Source organism: Thalassophryne amazonica, chromosome 20 (assembly GCF_902500255.1).
Source record: "Thalassophryne amazonica chromosome 20, fThaAma1.1, whole genome shotgun sequence".
Lineage (NCBI taxonomy): Eukaryota > Metazoa > Chordata > Actinopteri > Batrachoidiformes > Batrachoididae > Thalassophryne > Thalassophryne amazonica.
The window spans coordinates 31,453,282-31,474,654 of NC_047122.1; the positions used below are offsets into that span (position 1 = coordinate 31,453,282).

General features: G+C 41.7%; 1 protein-coding gene across 1 annotated transcript in view; it reads left to right on the top strand.

The window, feature by feature from the left end:
• Positions 1-21,373, top strand: part of LOC117501351 (ephrin type-A receptor 7) — a 473,258-nt gene that overhangs the window by 447,497 nt on the left and 4,388 nt on the right. Inside the window, exons 11-16 of the mRNA XM_034160204.1 lie at positions 1,818-2,003; positions 7,528-7,589; positions 9,777-9,893; positions 10,147-10,233; positions 12,022-12,174; positions 20,812-21,002. Coding sequence (XP_034016095.1) covers positions 1,818-2,003; positions 7,528-7,589; positions 9,777-9,893; positions 10,147-10,233; positions 12,022-12,174; positions 20,812-21,002 — 796 coding nt within the window. The remainder of the gene's footprint in view (positions 1-1,817; positions 2,004-7,527; positions 7,590-9,776; positions 9,894-10,146; positions 10,234-12,021; positions 12,175-20,811; positions 21,003-21,373) is intronic.

Here is a 21,373-nt window from a genome sequence, read left to right on the forward strand (position 1 = left end):
TTGTTACTTTGTGTACCTTAGCTACACAAAGTAAGATATTATGACCATGTGATCCAATACCAGTATTCTGACACTTTTTTCTGTCCAAAAAGCAAAAAATGTCTTTCTTTTTGGAGCTTGACCTTGGAATTACGCAATGACCTTGACCTTTGATCATAAAACTAACCCCATAATTCCACTCCCTGTATTTGAAACATATAAATTGATACTTTGGTTGCTGAAATAAGTAAAGTATTGACTGGAATAATGAGGAGATTCAAATTTGATGAAACAGAGCGGGATTTCAAAGCCCCTTACTTTTCCGACCTTAAAGACCTTGAAATCTATTAAACACCAGTCATATTGCATATCAGTATAAAGGCAATAATCTTGTCTGTCACACTGATTCACTAAAAGCTTAATATTATCAATTCTGGTGATAATACATACTGCTGAATATGAAAAATTGGCAAAACAAATTGCAGAATATTGACCTTGACCTTGACCTTTGTTAATGACCTTGACCTCTTATCATAAAACTAATTACATAAATGAACTCCCCATATCAGAAAACATATGAAATGATGCCTTATTTACTGAAATAGGCAAAATATTGAGTAATATATGAGGAATTTCAAATGTTCCGCTCACCAGGATTTGGCCCTAAAAGCGTCCGCCTATAAAATTCAAAAAGTGTTGATTATAGAAATATAAGGAAAAGTTCCATTGAACGGACAATGGTTTACAGAGGTTCAGGGCATCCCTGATGATGCTTCATGTTCAGTTTTTCTAACCACATGCTCGGATTTGAAATTGCTTTGTCAAAGCTTGCCATTTTTACTATATATTTTAATGTAACTGATTTACAGGGTGTTTTGACATCAAATTTTGAATTGACCAAAAATGGGATAAAATTTGGTCTGATGAAAAAACAAACTTTATCATGCCTAATCAATCTATTTGAAGGGCAATTTGTGAACATTTCATCAAAATCCAAGTCGGGCCATCCGGACACCCCGCCTGATTTTCTCAGAAATGGCTCGTTAAGAGACACAAAACATTACCTTTTAAAATACTAAATGAATGAATGAATAAATAATCACCACGTTGAGAGCAAGAACACCTCATTCGGTATACAGGAGCAGCTTGTCATGCACGTTGATGGTGCCATCTTGTGGCCATAGAAGAAAATACAGTATTTTTTAATAAATAAGATGCTTGAGAATACAATTTTAGATAGAAAAAAGAAGACAAAAATAAGGGGGAAAAACACAAATTCACTGATTTCAGCTTCTTAAATGTGAATACTTTCTGGTTTATTTCCCCGCTTTTTCTCATATTTGACAATAACCTAAATATCCTTGGGTTGTGGACAAAACAAGTAATTTGAGGATGTCACCTTGGACTCTAGAAAACACTGTACATTTTCCCACCATTTTTATTCAGAATTGTGATTGTTGACATTTTATGGACATAACACCTAATCATTTAGTCAGTCAGTTATAAAAATAATCATTGGTTTCAGCCCTAGTTGGCACCCTACTCCATCTGTGATGTTTTGTTAGTTCCTTTTTATTACACATATCGACCAAAAGTCTTCACTTTCATTGTCTCTTCCTCCCCAGTGTTTGTATTTCCTCCTCTGATTCAGTCTTTGCCTTTCTCCAGCCTTTACTCCTCTGTTGAACCCAGATTCATTTCTTCTCACTTTCACTGGCTCTTTGTTCAGATTTTACTTGATGTCATCAGTGCGATGCACCTTGTTCTCTCTCAGCAACTTCTGGCTTTTCTTCACTCAATGGAGATCATGACCTATGTTTTTCTGTCTCCCTCTACAGGCGACTTTGGGGAGGTGTGTCGTGGCTGCCTGAAGCTGCCCAGCAAGAGAGAGCTGCCTGTAGCCATAAAAACGTTACGAGCCGGCTGCTCCGACAAACAGCGCCGCTCGTTTCTCAGTGAGGCTGGAATTCTGGGGCAGTTCGACCACTCCAACATCATCCGACTGGAGGGAGTCATCACCACCGGTAAAGAGGGAGAAAGTAAGAGCTGAAAGAAAGTTTGGGAGGGTGCTGGGGTGGCCAGAATAGGGACAAGAAAACAAAAGAGAGTGGGTTAACATGGAAGGGGCCTCAGAAGGTGAGGATTCAAGGGTTTATAACGATCAAGAGACCCGTCTAGAATCATGAAGGGGATTTACCATCTAACTACTGAAGAAGTCATGTTGGGAAGTTGGATGTGAAACAAGACTGTAGTGAGATGTAGTGATCTGAGGGCAAGTCTAGTCATCACACTATAGAACCACCTTGGGTCCTGGATAGAACACTCCCAGGTAGACAGCTGATCTATCCCAATCTCTCAAAAGTAACCATCCATTTGCTGGGTGAAGTGTGGGTGTCCCTTGGTCTTCTCCAACTGCTGAAGTCCTCAACACTAAGGCATCTACAGTCCTCGGGCCAGATCAAGCACAAGAAAAATGTGCCACATGGCCAAAATGTGATGCTTCCCCACCATCTGAATCTCCCTAAGTAACTGCTCGGTCAACACAGCCATTCCAACAGTTCCTAAAGATTCTCCAAAGAGGCTCGTTTGCAAGACATCCAGTTGTCACCTTTGGTCCCTGTTTAGCATCCAAGTCTTCAAAATATATGGTAAGACAGGTAGCACCAAGATCATAAAGACTTGGACATTCATTCTCCTGCAAAGATTTCAGCATCACCAAACATTTCATTCCAGCAGCCTCATGACTTTCTTGATCTCAAAGGCAGAGGAGACATGAAGGTCACTGGGATGAGCAAATGTCTCAACAGGTTCATCACTTTCGCCACAGTTTTGGAGAGCAACGGGAAGAAAGGGCAAGCAGGAGCAAGGCAACAGACAGGAAACAAGAGGAGGGAAATTGGGAAAAGCACAGAGACCATTTGAACACTTCAATATCACGCGCACGGAGGAGGTCAGCGCTCACGGCAAATAGGGCGTGTCAGGATGGAGAAGAAGAATGGTTTGAAGAGTTGAGAGCAGCCTGGAGGGGTGGATGCTGTACACAAACGGCAAAGCTACATCAAGGCCCATTTTCCTCTGACAGATAGCAATTGAGGTCCTAGAGTGAAAATGGAATGGAAGGAAAGGAGGAGTTGGAGGAAGGAGACGGAGAGGAGAGACATGGAGAAGATCAGGTAGAGGTTAATGGGAATGGCAGGTGAAGTGAGAAGCTTTAAAGAGTTTGGGAAGTTTATGTTACTGCTGCAGCGATGCTTGGCGTGTGTGTGTGTGTGTGTGTGTGTGTGTGGGCGCATGAACACTCTGCACTCAGTAGGATGGCAGCAGATGTGCAGGATACAGTAATTGGTGCTAGAGACACAGCAGGGCCCTGAGATCCTCTCCAAACTCTCCCACCGTCGCGTATCCACCTCGAGTGCATGCTCCCATATGCTCACTTTTCCTTTTACTACCACTGACACACAAGTACACACACACACACCTGCTTGCTCGCTATTGCACTTGGCATGAATGCTCACATCCGTGCACACACATTGTGCACACACCCACATACCGTTAGACTACAAATCACCTGATTTACATCACTTACCTCCCACCAGATCGTCAGTCGCCCCCTTTCAGCACCTCCACCACCTCCCGGTGCAGTCACCTCCTTCCTCATCCTTCCCTTATGTGGCCTTTAATCCAAGGCCGCCAAAACTTTGGGCCTTCCATTAAATAAGAAAGACTTCAACATCTTCTTTTTGTCCATTTAGACAAATTTTCTGAAATACGACTACAGGAGGCGTTTTAGCGTTCCACATACTAGAGTAGCGCGAGATGCTCTCTCAAATTCTGAGAAATATGCCATGCTAGTATGTGACAATGTTACAGACAAAAGCTCCACAGATAATAGCCTGGGCCATAAGTATTTGGACATGACAGTTTTTGTAATTTTGCATCTGTACACCACTGCAGTGGAGCCTCGATAAAACGACCAGGCTATACTTGTAGTGTAGATTTTAACCTTTAATTCAAGGGGTTGAACAAAACAGTTGTTTGAATATATTATCCTTCCATTAATTAAATTAAATGTAATGATTACTTTTAACACAAATAATCACTTTTACAGTTGTCTCTATACAAGGTCGGGGATGGATAGATGAACATTTCCACGTGAATAAATTAGATTAGATTAGATAGAACTTTATTAATCCCTTGGGAAGACTTCCTCAGAGAAATTGAGGTTCCAGAAGCATTGTATAGCAGCACACAGGGTAAGAAGCACACAGAGTATCAAATGTGAAAGTTGAAAACAATTTGCAAATAAAAATAGAAATACACAAGTATAAATACCAGACATACTGATCACTACTCGTTTACTGGCTACTACTGTTCCTCTCATTCCCGTCCACTGTCTTCCTGTTACTCCTCCCCCCGAATGAGGAGTTGTACAGTCTGATGGTCTGAGGGACAAAGGAGTTTTTTTCAATCTGTTGGTCCTGCAGTTGTGCATGCATGTTGGATCATCAGGAAATACAAACAGCATGGCACTCTACGGTAAATCTCTTCAGAGTTTCGGTTCTCCAAAACCAGAGGTGGGATGAAGTCACTGTCAAGTCATTCTCAAGTCATCAATCTGCACGTCCCAAGTCAAGTCTCAAGTCAGCTTACAAACAATTGGCGGTCATTATGACTTGAGACTTTACTTGGGACTTGCTGATTCATGACTTGATGGTGACATCATCCCACCTCTGTCCAAAACTGTGTGAATGTGCAAGACTAGTGAGGAAAGCCACCAAGACACCCAGACCACTTTGAAGGATTTATAGGCTTCTGTTCCTGAGATTGGGGGGAAAAAACTGCACAGTTGCACCACCAGTAATAGTCATTTTCAAACAAGAAAAAGCAAGTCCCTTCAGGTTTTCCCTTGTTTCACTCTGGGTTGCCACAGCAAATTGTGACGGATTTGCATGTCAATTTGGCTCAGGTTTTACACCGATGCCCTTCCTGATGTAACTCCACATTACACAGCGAATGGGCAGGGGTGGCCTTGAAATGGGAACATTACACACGGGAAATGAGCGCACTTTAACGCTTAGCCACCAGCCCTTCCATATTTTCATAGAACAGATCAACTATATGCTCGAATCTGTCATGTGTCTCCTGGCAAACACACCACCACCAACGTTGCATAACTGTGGATGCAACAGACAAAAGTTGCACTATATGCATGGTTTTCTTCAGTCACAACCACAGAATTCAATGACTCGTTCAGAGTTGCCACGTCTTGTCGGCTTCCTTCAGTCATTTCCTTCAAACAAGGACACATTTTTGGGTAAATCCTGTCTTTTTAATGTGAAACGTTGGAAGAAGAACCAGTGTGTCATCTTTCTGACTTCACACAGTGGGTTGCATTGAGTGTGATAACAGAAGCAGCATTCTCTGGAAGCGGCGTCGCAGCACAAAGTCGCACTTGCACACAAATTGCACTCTGATCCACATGAAAAATAAATATAGACTCTTTTGCATATTCCTCCAGTGTAGCCCTGCAGCACAGCTTGTCATTTTGAGGTCTCTGAGCCTGCAGTCAACTCCATCACAAGGGGAAATACCAAACATTAAAAAAAGTTTATCATCCAGAAGTCTATCCAAAAAACATCTCTTTGTATATCTTCATAGAGATTTTTCCATCTAAAATTTAATTTGTGCTTGAAAAAAAAAAATCATAGTAACGACTTGATGGTTTTTGGCACTAGCTGTCTTCAGAAGATCCTTGGGTACCACTGGAATGGCTTTGTGCCAAATGAACGGTGACTTTGGTGAGACCTTGACAAGGAGTATGACTTGTGTTGTGAGGGAACACCAGCTACGACATTTTAGCCAAGTCATGTGCACAATCTAGCATGCAGGTGCTTCAGTCTTGAGGATACCAGAAAATGGAAGAGGCGAAGGGTGCGCCTATGTTTAACCTGTCTGCAGGAGACAGGTGGCTACTTTTGAGAGGTGCGGATGTGCCGAGTGTCTGCCTGGGTGTTTACCATCCAGGACCCAAGACTGTTCTGTAGTGTGGTGGATGCAGAGACACGCAGCACCAGTGTGTGCTGACCTGTCTTTACACAATGATACATGGGTCTAATTCAAGGTCTTGAAATTGATGCATTGAGTTGATCACTGGAGGTTGTATTGGCTTCTTCTATTTACAATTGGGTGGACTGGAACAATGTAATAGAAGGGAGTTGTCCAGAGATACAGACAAATAGCATGACCGGTGTCGCCGACCGAACGGCCCCCCCTAAAAATTGGTCCCCCCGATGACATGCTTCACGGATTATCACTTTGTTTCTGCTTCAAACTGCACTCCAGTTGTCATCTATCTCAGCGACAGATATCTGAAGCTTTTGTACAACAATAATTTCCACATAAATTCAGCATTATTTCATCAGAAAAGGTAGTGGAAGCAATCAGAGCCCCGCGGCTAAATGAGCTGCTAGCTGATGCATTCACTGCACGTCGATCATTTTAAAGCGTCACGGAATTTTGTTGAGTTTCTGCTTCAAACTGACTTTAGAATAATTTAAGAGGTTTTATCTTTATCATTTGATGGTTAATAATCCCATTAATCCATTTGATTGCTTTGGGTGAAGAGACTCCGTCTCAGACATGTTGCTGTGGTCCAAAATGTCACATGCTCAGATGCAAAAGGTGGACCTTTTGCATCTGGGGACCGTTCGGTCTGTGACACCGGGAATTGAACCCAGTTCTAACATATTGGCAGGCAAACTGTTTATCCTCTAATCTGGAAATCCAATGCCCCGTTGACACTCCTTGGGATTTTCTTCCAGTTAGAACCTGTTGGGAGTGAACCTGATGCAATGCTAAAAATGACTTTTTCAGTGTGGTAATAGAGGATTTGCTGCATATTTTGCACATTGCATGTTTAAGTGTGAGGGAGCAACTTTCAACTGAATTCCTTCAGCGTGTTTCTTGGGCATAACTCCTCTTTGTGAGTCTCTTCATTCCTCTATCCTGCCTTTTTTTGACAGGATTATTAAAATAATATAACATCTTCTCACATGCATTTTGCAGTAAACCTGTCTGGGTGCATGAGAGCAGTGGTTAATTTTCCAAGGATTCATGCATTTTCTGATATTTACAGGATTTTTGCTTTTCAGATTGTGCACATATTGACCGATCTTTGCCACATTGCTTCAGCCACCCATTATATCCTCCTCCCCCAACTTCTGCGGTCTTATTTTCCTCCTCCGTGCACTTCATAGCACAGCTGGATCCTTGCCATCTGTGCCTGAGCGCTGTGTGTTTGGATGTGCACACCTGTATGTCATTGTGTGTTTGTGTGCGAGTGTTTGAGGCTCGTTAGACTCGCTGAGATGGCCAGGACAGTGCCCGGGTTCTCTGGGCTTCACCACAGTTCACTGAGTGAAGAATGGTTTTGCACAATGCCTGCCGTGCTGCCAAGCAGACGAGACTCACTTCTTTCTGCCAGTCTCCATTTTCTTGTTTCATTTCAGTTGTTCACGTGTTTTTCTCTTACTTTGTCTTCTTCTCCAGGTAACACCATGATGATCATAGTGGAAAGCATGTCGAATGGAGCCTTAGATTCCTTTCTTCGGGTAAGTTTGGGAAATAATACCAGTGGTGGTTAAAGTTGAGCTAACCGTTAATTAGTGATGCTGACTTTTTAGTTTTTGTTTTGTTAGCATATTAGCTCAGTGGCAACAAGCGTCATCTCAAGAAGATGGAGAAGCAGCAGGTGAAACCAATATAAATGTGTTATTTATTCATTAATTTTCTGCCACTTCTACCTGGGTCTGGATTGTGGTGACAAAAGACCAAGCAGCTCATCCCACACTTCCTTATCCTCAGTCAAGTCCCCTAGCATGTCCCTTCCACATGTCCTGGGTCTTGCCCAGGGCTGCCTCCCAGTTGAAGGTACCTGCAAGACCTCGCTAGGCAGACAACCTGGGGACATCATCACCAAATGTCCGTACCACATTAGCTGGTTTCTTTCGATGCGAAGAAGCAGTGGCTACAGTCCAAGACCTTCCCAGATATTTTAGCATCTCACCCTGTCCCAGAGTGTAAGCCCAGATACCTGACAGAGGAATCTCATTTCCGCTGCTTGCATCTGCAGTATTTTTCTTTTTGTCATTAACCAAAGTTCAAGAGCATAGGTGACTATAGGAGCATAAATCAACTGGTAAATCAAGAGTCTTGCCTTCTCCCTTAGCTCTTTCTTCACCATCTAGCATCCGCAGAACCTCAAATGCAGCCCCAATCCATCTGTCGAGCTCATGCGCCATCTTACCCCCACTCATGAACGTACCCTGAGATACTTAGTCCTCTATTTAAGGCAGTAACTCTCCCAACCCAGAGGGGACAATCCACCGTTTTCTGACATAGGACTATGGACTCTCATTTGGAGGTCATTCCATTCACTTCACTCTCTACCTCAGACATTACTAGTACACATCGGCTGGCAAAGCCACCAGAACCACGTCGTCCACAAATTATATTCCATGTGTATTTTTATTTCTTAATATTTATTTTTGTGTTTATATATATATATATATATATATATATAATATAGTGAATAAATTGTAAATTGAATGGAAACTGTTAGGTAAACTGTTCCCACCGTTGCTTCACACTGACTTTTCAGTTAGCAATTACCAAAGCTAACAGTTAGGTTAACTGTTCCTACAATTGCTTTACACTGACTTTTCAGTTAGCAATTACCAAAACCAACAGTTAGATTAAGTGCTCCTACTGTTGCTTTACACTGACTTTTCAGTTAGCAATGACCAAAACCAACAGTTAGATTAAGTGCTCCTACCGTTGCTTTACACTGACTTTTCAGTTAGCAATTACCAAAACCAATAGTTAGATTAAGTGCTCCTACCGTTGCTTTACACTGACTTTTCAGTTAGCAATTACCAAAACCAACAGTTAGATTAACTGTTCCTAACGTTGCTTTACAGTGACTTTTCAGTTAGCAATTACCAAAACCAACAGTTAGATTAACTGTTCCTACCGTTGCTTTACACTGACTTTTCAGTTAGCAATGACCAAAACCAACAGATAGATTAACTGTTCCTACCGTTGCTTTACACTGACTTTTCAGTTAGCAATGACCAAAACCAACAGTTAGATTAACTGTTCCTACCGTTGCTTTACACTGACTTTTCAGTTAGCAATTACCAAAGCTAACAGTTAGATTAACTGTTCCTACCGTTGCTTCACACTAACTTTTCAGTTAGCAATTACCAAAGCTAATAGTTAGGTTAACTGTTCCTACCGTTGCTTCACACTGACTTTTCAGTTAACAATTGTCAACGCTAACAGTTAGGTTACCTGGTCCCACTGCTGCTCTTCACTGAGTTCTATATTTGGACTCATCATAAAAAAGAGGTTTATTATTTGAAGAAAAACCTCCTTTGGCTGTAGTAGTTAGTGCATATTCCAGCGATTATGGAAAATGTAGATAATTAACTGCACAAATGGACTGTTTGTGCTCGGAGACGCTGTGAGCTTCTGTAAACTGTTATTGTGCCCCTCTGCTCCCTGAACCACACCGGTGTGGTTTATAATCATATGAATTAATGGCCTGTTTGTTTTTATCCTCCCAATAAAGAGACTCTGCTCACTGAGCACAACATTGCCCTAACTGTACTTTACTTTCTCCTCTTTCCATATTCTTCCTCCCTCTCCTTACCTTCTACTCACCTTCACTATGTCCTTTCAAACTAATTCCTCATGTTTCCTGCCTCCTGCTATCTGTGCCTCCTTTCGCCTCTCAGAAACACGAAGGGCAGCTGAGTGTGATGCAGCTGATGGATATGCTGAGCGGTGTGGCATCCGGGATGAAGTACCTCACTGAAATGGGTTTCGTCCACAAACGCCTCGCCGCGCACAAGGTGAGGGTGGGTGATGCATGTCTCTGGGAAGTGCAAAGTGTTGCAGAGTAAAATATGTGCATGTCCACACTCATGTTGGCCACTTTGCACGCGGTTGATCCTGCAGCTAACAAACTGGTAATGCAGGGTTCATTTGGCGGAATGTAAACAGGAGCACTTGGTTCTTGTAAGCATATTGTCCATCAGGGTGATGAGCTCTCATAGTGAGATACGTAGCTTCTGCCCACTAACCAGTTTGTTTTTTCACTTTTAGGTGCTTGTTAATTCCAACCTGAGCTGTAAAGTGTCCGGCTTCAGGCCTCTTCAGGAGGACAAGATAGAAGCTATTTACACTACTCTGGTAAGGACTGATCATAGTGACACTTTATTTGGCACAGGGTGCTTTTGCTGTCATTTGGGGGAGGAATACACAGACTCATCTTGTGGCAGCGTATGACTACTGGAGCTCCCTGAAAGAGTAGCGATCGTGCTCATCGACCCGCCAGACTCTGCTGTCAGTTATACATTTTTGAATTAGCAGAACTTCACGAGACCCACATTTTCGATCTATATGTAGCATGGTCAAATCCAGAATGAAATATGTTCCTACTAGCTTGGCTAGAGGGGATTCTCCTTTGACTAACTTGGTAGAGCTTTGGCTTCATGCGCAAGAAGTCTGGTGTTCAAACCCCACAAAAGCCACAATGATATACACTTTGTTACAAATTGGCATTGCTGGCAGGATGTGGCAGTTGACCAAATAATCACAGGTGAAGGTCCTTGATACTGTATGTCGCTCGATTTAGTTATATATGCATATACATATGTCATACAATCCAGTGGATGTTGACCTTGCTTGGCCATAACTTTCAAGATCAAGAATCCTACATAATTATTCCAATTAGCTCAACCAATAATTTGAATCATGTTTTACCCAAATTGTAGCACCCTTCAACTCTTGACACCTATACAAACTGAAATTGGCCTTTGTCACAATTTTTGCAGGTTTTACCCCATAACTTCATAACAGTCATAAATAGCCCAAATGTTTTGGAATCTTTATGAGCAGACAAATAATGTGGTATACTTCTCAGCATGATTGGAACATTTCTCAGTGTGACCCCCTGTGTAATCCTTTATTTACCCCTTTCTGGCAACAGCTACCACCCTGGGATGGCACTATAGATAGGTGACCAAAATGCCATTTCAAAAGTTTTGCCACCCTTGGTGGTTGTGACCAACTTATGTGGCCCACAGACAATCTGTTCTTCTGCTCTTCTTAATCTTTCCCAAAACTGATTTTAAATCAAGTCAAATAGATGATGATGATGAACCAGAACTGTTGCAGGAAAGAGCTCAAATTTCTTCACCTCAGGGAGCTATGGTGGACTGCTGATCCCCCTCGTGCCTTCTTTGATGCTTTGTACACAGAGCTGTTTCCTCACCAAAAAAAAACTCTCACATGTGCCAGGGTCAGGTTCACCAAGGTCTTAAAAGCAGTAACAGATGACATGGACTATTTCCTGTTATGGCAAAAACACACCCATGATTCATGACTTGACTAAATACAACCCCTTTGCACCCTGTGTCACAGCTGTACTCTCTTTCGTCTGCATTGTTTCTATTTTTGGCTCCTCCCACTTGCTCCCCTCAGAATGCAAACTCAGTCTCCACCATGGGAGGTGGACACCCTGTCCAGTCGCCTAAAACCCGGGCTCTAGCCTGAATGACCAGAGAATCCCTTGACTGACAGAGGAGTGAGGCCTATTGACAACCATATGCACAGCGACTCCTGCTGGCCTCCGTCACACCTGCACCCAACTTTGCTTTCAGTTTATGCTTCGTGTTGATAGCAAAGTTGAGTTAAACACACCCTAAATGGACTTGGTGTTTAGTCTGTGCACCATAGTTCATCAAGATAGGGTCCTAACTATTCTGGAATACATTTTTTTCCAGAAGAGACAGCATCTTGGGTCCATATGCACAGCACTTATTTTTTGGCATCCAAATGTCTGTGAATGTGTGATTACTACTGAATTCTTACACTGCATTGAAGTGTGTCTGTGTTTTCACGCCAGTAATTCAGCATTTCTATTATTTCCTCTTTGTTTTTACTCTTCTCCATCTTTACAATCCTGTTTTCTTCCAGCACGGAGGTAAAAGCGTGGTGCTGTGGACCGCTCCGGAGGCCATCCAGTACCATCGCTTCTCCTCAGCCTCGGACGTCTGGAGCTTTGGCATCATCATGTGGGAGGTCATGTCCTATGGGGAGAGACCCTACTGGGATATGGGCAACCAGGATGTAAGTATATCTGAGAAGAATGGAAACGGGGAAAGAAAGTCAGTGATGTGCATGAATCTCTCCACTTCGATATTCTCTATATTTCTCCTCGTCTCTTTGAATATATTTTACCTCTCATTAACATCTGAACTCGCTGTCCTCTTCTCTCTCTGGTTCCCTTTATAAATTGAACTCCGTGTCCGTGGCCAGCCTCGGTCTTATTAAAAGAAAGTCAAGCCACAGTACGTGTGAAAGCTTCTGCAGGGCCTTAAAGTCTCCTCTCTCTGTCTGCATCAGCTCCATGACCAATCCTGTTTCCTCTTAAGGACATATTGACCCCCTTCTGGTGGCCTCCACACGTCCCCCGAGTGCCATCCTGCTCTTAAGCGTTGAAAATCCTGTTGAAAATTCAGCTTCTTTCGGGAAATGTAAAGGGCTTGCTATTTTGAGCGTTGAAGAGATTGTCTGCTTGAAGGGACTATAGTGTGTGTGTGTGGGGTGTTTTTTTTTTTTTGGGAGCAACCTATTATTTCCAAGTCAAAGTGGAGGGGCGCGCTGTTTTACAGCCGTCACCGCTGCTGCTTTGCCCTTCAAAAAGATCGTTTTTATTTCACTTTTTAAAGGAAGTCATACCTCTAATGTGCAGCTGAAAGCACGCGCTAAGAGACGAGAGATCAGATTATTCTTTTTATTGAAGCAGACAACACGCAGTAGTATTGCAGTAGATGACAGATAGTAATTTCAAATGCTATTATAGTTCATCAAGTCCCTCAGCTTCATCATGCAAATGTCCTCTAAAATTACTGTCATCATAATATAATGCCAACACTTTATGCAGGTAGGCGCATAGCTGAAAAGCAATATTAGCATATTCCATTTTGATTGTCCAAATTTAATATGCGTGCGTACTTATTCAGCGGGCATGAGAGTAATGAGTCTTTTAGTAGCTTTTCACAAACCCGGTGAAAGTTTCATTCTGCTTGTTCGTGTTATCAAACTCTTCGATTGGGAGGCCAAAGGTCAAACGAGTAGAGTGCCAGGGATATTAATCTGCTTTAAATTGATACATTATATCATAAAGAGGTTGTTGGCTGGCCTGTCCACCTGTGATCCGTCGTGCCCTTTACCTACCGGGTTTGATTAAATGGAAAATGTCAAATGGTGAAAAGTGTTTTGTGAATGTTTTACTACGGTAGGAGCTTAAGGGCTGAGAGAAGGTTTGAGTGGTTTCAGGGTAGATTCACGGTGCTGGTAGATGTCATTTTTAGCTGAGGGGGTACTGTCATCATCTTGTCATCCGGTGTCGCCGACCAAATGACCCCATCTAAAAACTGGTCTGTCCTGCCATCACTGTGCCTTCACTGCACATGTGTCTGAGTCCGACTCTCTGAGTCTGACTCTTTACACCTGAAGCGATCAAAGGGAAGTAAAACCTAAGTAAAACCTCTTAAATCATTCTAAAGTCAGTTTTAAGCAGAAATGAAGTGATAATCTGTGACGCTTTGAAATGACGGACCCATAGTGAACGCAACAGCTAGCAGTTCAAGTAGCTGTCGCGCTCTGATCGCTTCCTCTGTCTTTTACAATGAAATAATGTTGTCCATAATCATGACATAACCTTTGGCGACCGACTTTTAGCCAGCTGAAGGGCACTCCGCTGCATTTGCAGTTGGTTGGTTGGTTAGCTCAGACTTAACGACAGCACGTCAGTCCAGATTGGAACAACTAATAAACACCAGGACTGGTTATTGATGGACCCTCCCAAAACACCTGTTCACCTTTGCAACATATCCACCGTCAAAGTCCACCAAAAAAAAAAAAAAAAAAAAAAATTAAAAATTTAAAAAAATTATTTTGAGCTGCAAAAAATTCCAGTTTCCTCATTCATTTCAATAATGTCACTGAGGGGGCGGTGCTTCACATGATGTCACCGAAGTTGGCCTTTCTGGCAAGATCACATCTGTGAGCGTTTATCAGCGGCAGCGGCATATGAAATTAAGCTAATTTCCCCATGTTTATGACCTCATTTCTCAGCACATGTGGCACCAAAAATAAAGCACAATACATCAATATTTTCATAATTCTTTATTTATTTAGAATGGTCAGCTTATTTGACATTTCATTTACCATAGATATGCTTTTTAACTGTATAAACATGGCAATCACTGCTCAGTCGGGGAGATTTCCATTACACTCAAAATTACACAATTTGATGTAGCGAATTGAAAATTTGCTTTTGTGCAATTTGAAAAAAAAATTCTCGATTGTCATAAAAACTTTTTTACAATGAGGCGGTTTTTCAGGTGATTTTAAAATAGCCATATTTCTGAAGTCTGTGGCATGGTGCATGTGGATGGATTAAGAGATGGTGAGCATGTGGAACCTTATAAAATTCAACATTACGGCAATATTGAATTGGGGGGAAAAACCTATCACAAGAGAACAAAACCTAACAGTCGCGTTTCATTACTCACTGGAAACACTGTCATTTCTCAAGTGTTTTGTTGGCATTGTGAAAATATTGCAAATCTGTAACAGAAAGCTAGCTACTGATCTGTACTGAAGTGTAAAAGACTATTGAAGATGAGTAGCCTTGACCTGTTCCTGGCAAAATTCATTCACGTAACTCCGGTGCTCTCTTCTCTTCACTGGCTTCCAGTTAGTTGCAAGATTAATTTTAAGATTCTTTAATTTGTTTTTATTTCCCTGAATGGTCTGGCCGTGGAATACTTGTCTGACCTTATTAAACTGCACCAGCCCTCCAGAGCCCTTAGGTTGGTGAATCAGATGCTTCTGGACATTCCTCAATCTTTCCTAAAAACTAGCGGTGATTGAGCCTTTGCGGTTGCAGCTCCCACTTTGTGGAAGGCGCTACCTTTCACTATGCAGACTGCAAATAGCTTTTCCCGTTTTAAAACACGTCTTAAGTCTCACTTGTTCACCTTGGCCTTTGACTGAGTAAAACCACTTTTATTGGGTCTTTTATCAGTTTTATTCCACTGTATTATTGTTGTTATTTTATTGTTTTTATTGCTTTTATTATTTTTATTGTTGTGCCTATTTTACTGTTAAGCACTTTGGGAGGCCATTGGCTGTGTAAATGTGCTATATAAATAAAGCTGACATTGACGTTAACATTCACTCATCACGTACTTCACATCAGCTGAGGGGTTCTAAGTTGTAATGCATGTTATGTTTGTGATTTTACATTCAGTTTCGTAATTTCAGGAGATTATAGTTGGAATGATTTAAAAGGAAAGATCTCGTGAGATTTTACAGTCGAATGGAGTCGAATGCAGGATTAGTTTGACTCATTAGCTTTTTGAAAAGAACACTGAAGAAGGTTAGAGTGATTCTATTTGAAGAACCAGGGATGGGATTCATTGTGAGCAGATGAGGTAGGATCATCGCAGTAATAAAACCTGCTGCTGATGTCTGATTCATCTATGAGTGTCCGCTGTAACATTATTACTGCAGATTGATTGTGAAGATGTTACGTATATCAGATCATTAAAACCTAGTTTGGCTCAAATGGCTCAATTTCTAGAGGCCTGAAATCTCCCTATATGAGGAGAACATTGGTGATGTAGATCACATAGGCAACTGCCCATCAATCAAATAAACAATCCAGTTAGAAAGTTGAGAACATTCTCCATACAACACCCCATAATAACAACATAAAAAATTTTTTTTGAAATCTTTTGCAAATGTCTTAAGAATTAAAAACTACGAAATCACATGTACATAGCAGGGATGAGAATATTCTGCAAATCTGCGGATTTTAGAGTTTTTCAGGGTTTCTGGGCCATTTCTGAGATCAGTGTAAATTCTTTGAGAAAAATTTGGGGGGTGCAGTAGCGCAGCGCGGGTCATCCATGCAAATTAAATCTTTACTCATATGCATGGGAACCATAATAGCTCTGCTGAAACTGCAATCTAAAACATGCAATGTCATTGGTTACTTTTTCTACAACAGTCAACTTTCAGCCAATAAGAATCTCTGTAAATCTAAAGTCACTGAAAGTACCTGGATGTGGACATTTTGAGTCTCTACAAGTTTGGTCTGTCGAGCTGCGTCTTTGACATCGAGAGAGAGGACAAAGACCGCGTTAAAGACATCGCTAGTGATGTAAAAAAAAAAAAGGGTTTAGATGGACAGATTCTGAATTTGTCCACAAGGTTGAGCTCCCTGGTAAAGCCCTCTGCATTCTGCATCTGTGTCTCATCAAACCAGAGAATTTTGTTTCTCATGGTGTGAGAGTCCTTCAGGTGCCTTTTGGCAAACTCCAGGTGGGCTGTCATGTGCCTTTTAATAAGGAGTGGCATCCGTTTGGCCACTCTACCATACAGGCCTGATTGGTGGATTGCTGCAGATATGGTTGTCCTTCTGGAAGGTTCGCTGTCTCCATAGGGAAATGCTGGAGCTCTGACAGATTAACCATCAGGTTCTTGGTCATCTGCCTGACTAAGTAATGCATGTCAAATTCAGGTCAAATTTCAAAATTTTCTGAAATTGAAAAGGCCTTATCAATAAAATAGTGAATTTTTGCATGCTGAATGTGAATATCCCCTTCAAAATTAAATCAAATCATGTTTAGCTACCGGCATTTTACTTTGAAAATTCATAGAAATAGCCATTTTTCGCAAAAACGTGGCATTATGTTACCACATGTGATAAGTTTTGAGGATGCAAAGTCATGTGCATATACACAATTATAAGATGTATTTTAGGTCTATAAATAATAAAAAATTATCCATCCATCCATCCATTTTCTTCTGCTTTATCCGGAGTTGGGTCGCGGGGGCAGCAGCTCAAGCAAAGCCGCCCAGACCTCCTGATCCACACACACCTCCCCCAGCTCCTCCGGGGGAACCCCAAGGCGTTCCCAAGCCAGCCGAGAGATGTAGTCCCTGCAGCGTGTCCTGGGTCTTCCCCGGGGCCTCCTCCCAATGGGACGTGCCCAGAACACCTCTCCAGCGAGGCGTCCAGGGGGCATCCGGAAAAGATGCCTGAGCCACCTCAACTGACTCCTTTCGACGTGGAGGAGTAGCGGCTTGACTCCGAGCTCCTCCCGAGTGACCGAGCTCCTCACCCTATCTCTAAGGGAGCGCCCAGCCACCCTGCGGAGGACATCAGAGGAAGGAGGTGATGGATGTTGTCATGCCCACTGTGAGGAGGCCAGCCTGGTATGCCCACAGTGAGGCTCTGCAGCTCTGACCAGTCTGAGAGGAGACAGGCAGTCAACAAGACCCTGGAGATCAGATGTAGAGGTGACCAGTGGAGCCAGCTTGGGGACAACAGTGTGAGGCTGAAGAAGACCCCAGTCATCAACCCAGCTGCATCTACTCTGTGGGAGCTTATAAAGTGGGACACAGACACCAGGGAGCCTCCTCTGACCTGTCAGCTGCCATCTGCTGCCATCAAGAGGTTTGTGCACCAGCCCATGGAAGTGCCAGCATGGCCATCTCATACCCAGTCTGTGGAGAGGTGTGTCAAGATGACCACAGAGGCAGCAGCTCATGTCTATTGTGATGAGAGGAGAAGGCCGCCTTTATCAGAGGCCAGGTCATCAGCAGAGAGTTCATGCCACTGAACACAAGTAAAGCTGACACGCTTGCACTTGTTTAGTCATAACAAGTTAACAAGTGAGTCTTTCAGGATCCTACCAAATTTTAAGCACAATTACATTAAATCTTCAGGTTTACTTTAGTGCTAAGATGTTGTTTTGAATATGTTAACTGTGTTATTCTGCTATTGATGTTTTTGAAATGCTGGTATTTCACAAGTTCATAATTTGTTTTCCAGCAAATATTATATCCCTTTATGCAACACTTACTTAGGGTTGTTTGTGATTACCAGCATAGTAGTAATTAATAATAGCCTTGGTTGCATTGATGATTATTATAACTTGTATACTTATTAAAATTTTGCGTTATTCTTTACATTTAAGATTTCATAATGTTACTATTTGAAGATACCGTTTGTCCAATTTCTCTTTTTAAAAAAAAGATTGGGTCCCTGTTTGGAAATGGAAGCTTTTCATAGCTTTTCATGGATATATGGATGCCAATTAACACAAAATCGCACTTTAAAAAAAGCCATTGTTAGGAATTTTCAAAGCAAAATGCTACTGTATAGCACTAGCTACTTAAAAATCAGAGTCATATTCTAATGTACCACTGTACAATACACCATTTTATCAATAAGGCCTTTTCAATTTGCTAAATTTTGATTTTGCCTTTTTATACAAAATTGCATTAAAAAATTGCAAATTTTCCAATTTTCAATTGAAAATGCCGGTAGCTAGACTTATTTTTATTTCAAAATAAATGTCATATTCGAACTCAGCAACCCTAAATGCACTATTTTATTGCTAAGGCCTTTTACATTTCAATTTTTTTTTTAATTGACACACCCTACTGATTAACGCCCTTCTCCCCTGATCAATGAGTTACAGATGATGGAGGTCACTGTGCTCATTAGGGCCTTCAAAGCAGATCTGTGCCTTGAGGCAGTCTGTCTCAGAGGTCTACCTTGAACTTCCTGCTTGGTTTGTGCTCTGACATGCACTGTCAACTATGGGACCTTATATGTAGACAGGTGTGTGTCTTTCCAAATCATGTCCAATCAACTGAATTTACCCCACGTGGACTCCAATTAAGTAGAAACATCTTAAGGATGATCAGTGGATACAAGATGGACCTGCGCTCAATTTTGAGCTTCATGGCAAAGCTTGTAAATCTTGATGATTTCTTAGTTTTTTATAATTATTATGATTTTTTTTTAAAGAATTGCAAAAATATTAAAATAACTTTTTTCATTATGAAGTATTTTGTGTCAAATTTTGAGGGAAAAATTAATTTCATCCATTTTAGAATAAGGCTGTAAGACAGCAAAATGTGGTCAGAATGAAGCGTGAGTACTTTTCCAGATGGACTGTAGTGTGAATGGGTTCTAAAGAACACCATGTCTAATTGAAACCAATTTTGTGTACTGGGGGATGCTAAAGGAAGAGTCCTTTTGAAAAATGGGGTCAGTACGCCACATACCAATTATAAAGTGGCAATCTTTTGCTATACAAATACACCATACTAGCATATTGCCCATGAGGATCCACATGCTCTAGATTGGGTAGTGTTTATATAAAAAAGTCACTGATATTTTTCAAGGGTGGTAATAACTTATGCAAAGTTTCTATAATGATTTTAACTGAAATTAAAATGAGAAAGTTTTGTGAATAATTGTATTTATTATTTGGCACATTAAATTGATGTCGTGTTTTACAACTGGCAAGGTTGAGATATTTCCTTTGGTCAGAGCTTGTCTGGTTACCAGGGACTGATTAATGGTGATATTAACATCCATTGTTCACCTCACTTACTCACTCATCTCCAACCACTTAGTCCAATTAAGGGTCGCAGGGGGCTGGAGCTTATCCCAGCAGTCACAGAGCGCAAGGTGGGGTACACCCAGGACAGGACGCCAGTCTGTCACAGGGCCACGTATAGAAAAACAAACACATTCACATCTGCACACACACCTATGGACAATTTAAAGATTCCAGTCCACCTAACCTGCATGTCATTGGATGTGGGAGGAAGCCAGAGCACCCGGAGAGAACTCACGCAAACGTGTGGAGAACACACAAACTCCACATAGAAAGGCCACAGGTGGGAATCGAACCCATGACCTTCTCGCTGTGAGGCAACAGTGCTAACCACTAAACCACCGTGCTGCCGCTGTTGTTACCTAATATTCAAATTTATCCAAAAATATTAGTCCTATCGACTTTCCATTTTCACGGCGTTCATCATCGACCCAAAATACATTAACACACCAAAACATCAGCTCTCCCCAATTTGTCCATGAAGGAAGTTACACGCACGCGCACGTACACAGAGGCCACTTTGCTTTTAATATATAGATACCATCTTTAAATCACTACTCTTTTGCTCCAGAAATAATTTCCTGACTTCATTATCACCTCTACTATGAAACCACATACCCACATAGCGTACGAGTGTAGGCATGTGCCATACTTTGTCACTGGATTTTTGTTTGTTTGCTTCTTGAACTTCAGGATAACAATGTTCAAGCAACAGTTGGATCGTGTTGGAAAATCAACTCAAACATGTTCTCAACCCACAAAGCAATCATGGTTGGCATGTGAATATTTCAGCCTACCACTGTCATTTCTCCAGTTCAGACTTACCACGGCTGCTTTTAATGCCTGAAATGTAATATCGTAGGAAATTAAAAGTTACAATAGCTCTTTGCTGATAGCAGCACAACCATTGTGATATCCCTCCAAATATCCTGAGAAGTGACACTATGTGACATTGAATATCCTGTAATGTGAGCTTTTAATCTTTCTCTCAGCAGTGGTTTCTCCTCAGATACTATGAGGTAGTGCAGATTTGTGTTTCATATTGTTGACTCTGAGGGAAATCCATATCATGTTTGGTAATTAGTGACAATGTAGATCCACCCTGAGTCTCCTATGAAAAGGGCAAAGCAGAAGGGGCTTACTTACGCAGCTACTTTCCAGACACTCCTACAAACTAAGTAAATCCAAAAGGGGGATTCATGGTTTTAAGTATCTCACACAGCAGTTTTAAAGTAGACAGAACTTGATCTCCGTTCTTGCTCTCCTGTAGGTGATCAAGGCCATAGAGGATGGTTTCAGGTTGCCGGCTCCAGTTAATTGCCCTCCACATCTCCATCAGTTGATGTTGGACTGTTGGCAGAAGGAGAGGACTGAGAGACCCACCTTCAGTCAGATCCACTCGGCCCTCAGCAAAAGTATTCGCTCTCCTGATGGTATTGGTTCCTCCACACTAGCACGCAGGTAGATGAAAACATTTCTCTTATTTAGAAAACCCTGTTAATTTTTTATTTTTTTTGTGTGTGTGTGTGTGTGGGGGGGGGGGGGTTCAGTATCTGTAGCTTGAGAGCAGAGTAATATATTGGAATCATTTTGGATTTTTCTACTCAGGCTTGAACATGGAATTTGAATTTATGCTCCAATTTTTCCTCCTCTTATGACAACCAAAATACACTACGTGTGAATTTCTGAGTAACGATTGTCTCAGCTCCGTAGATCTGATGTAGATCTGCCCAGTTTGATCCCAAATTGAGTCCAAAGGTTAACCCAAGATTTGACGCAATAACTGCAGCCCTACATGGGAACCAGAGCACAGCAGGTGGATCTGTGGGATA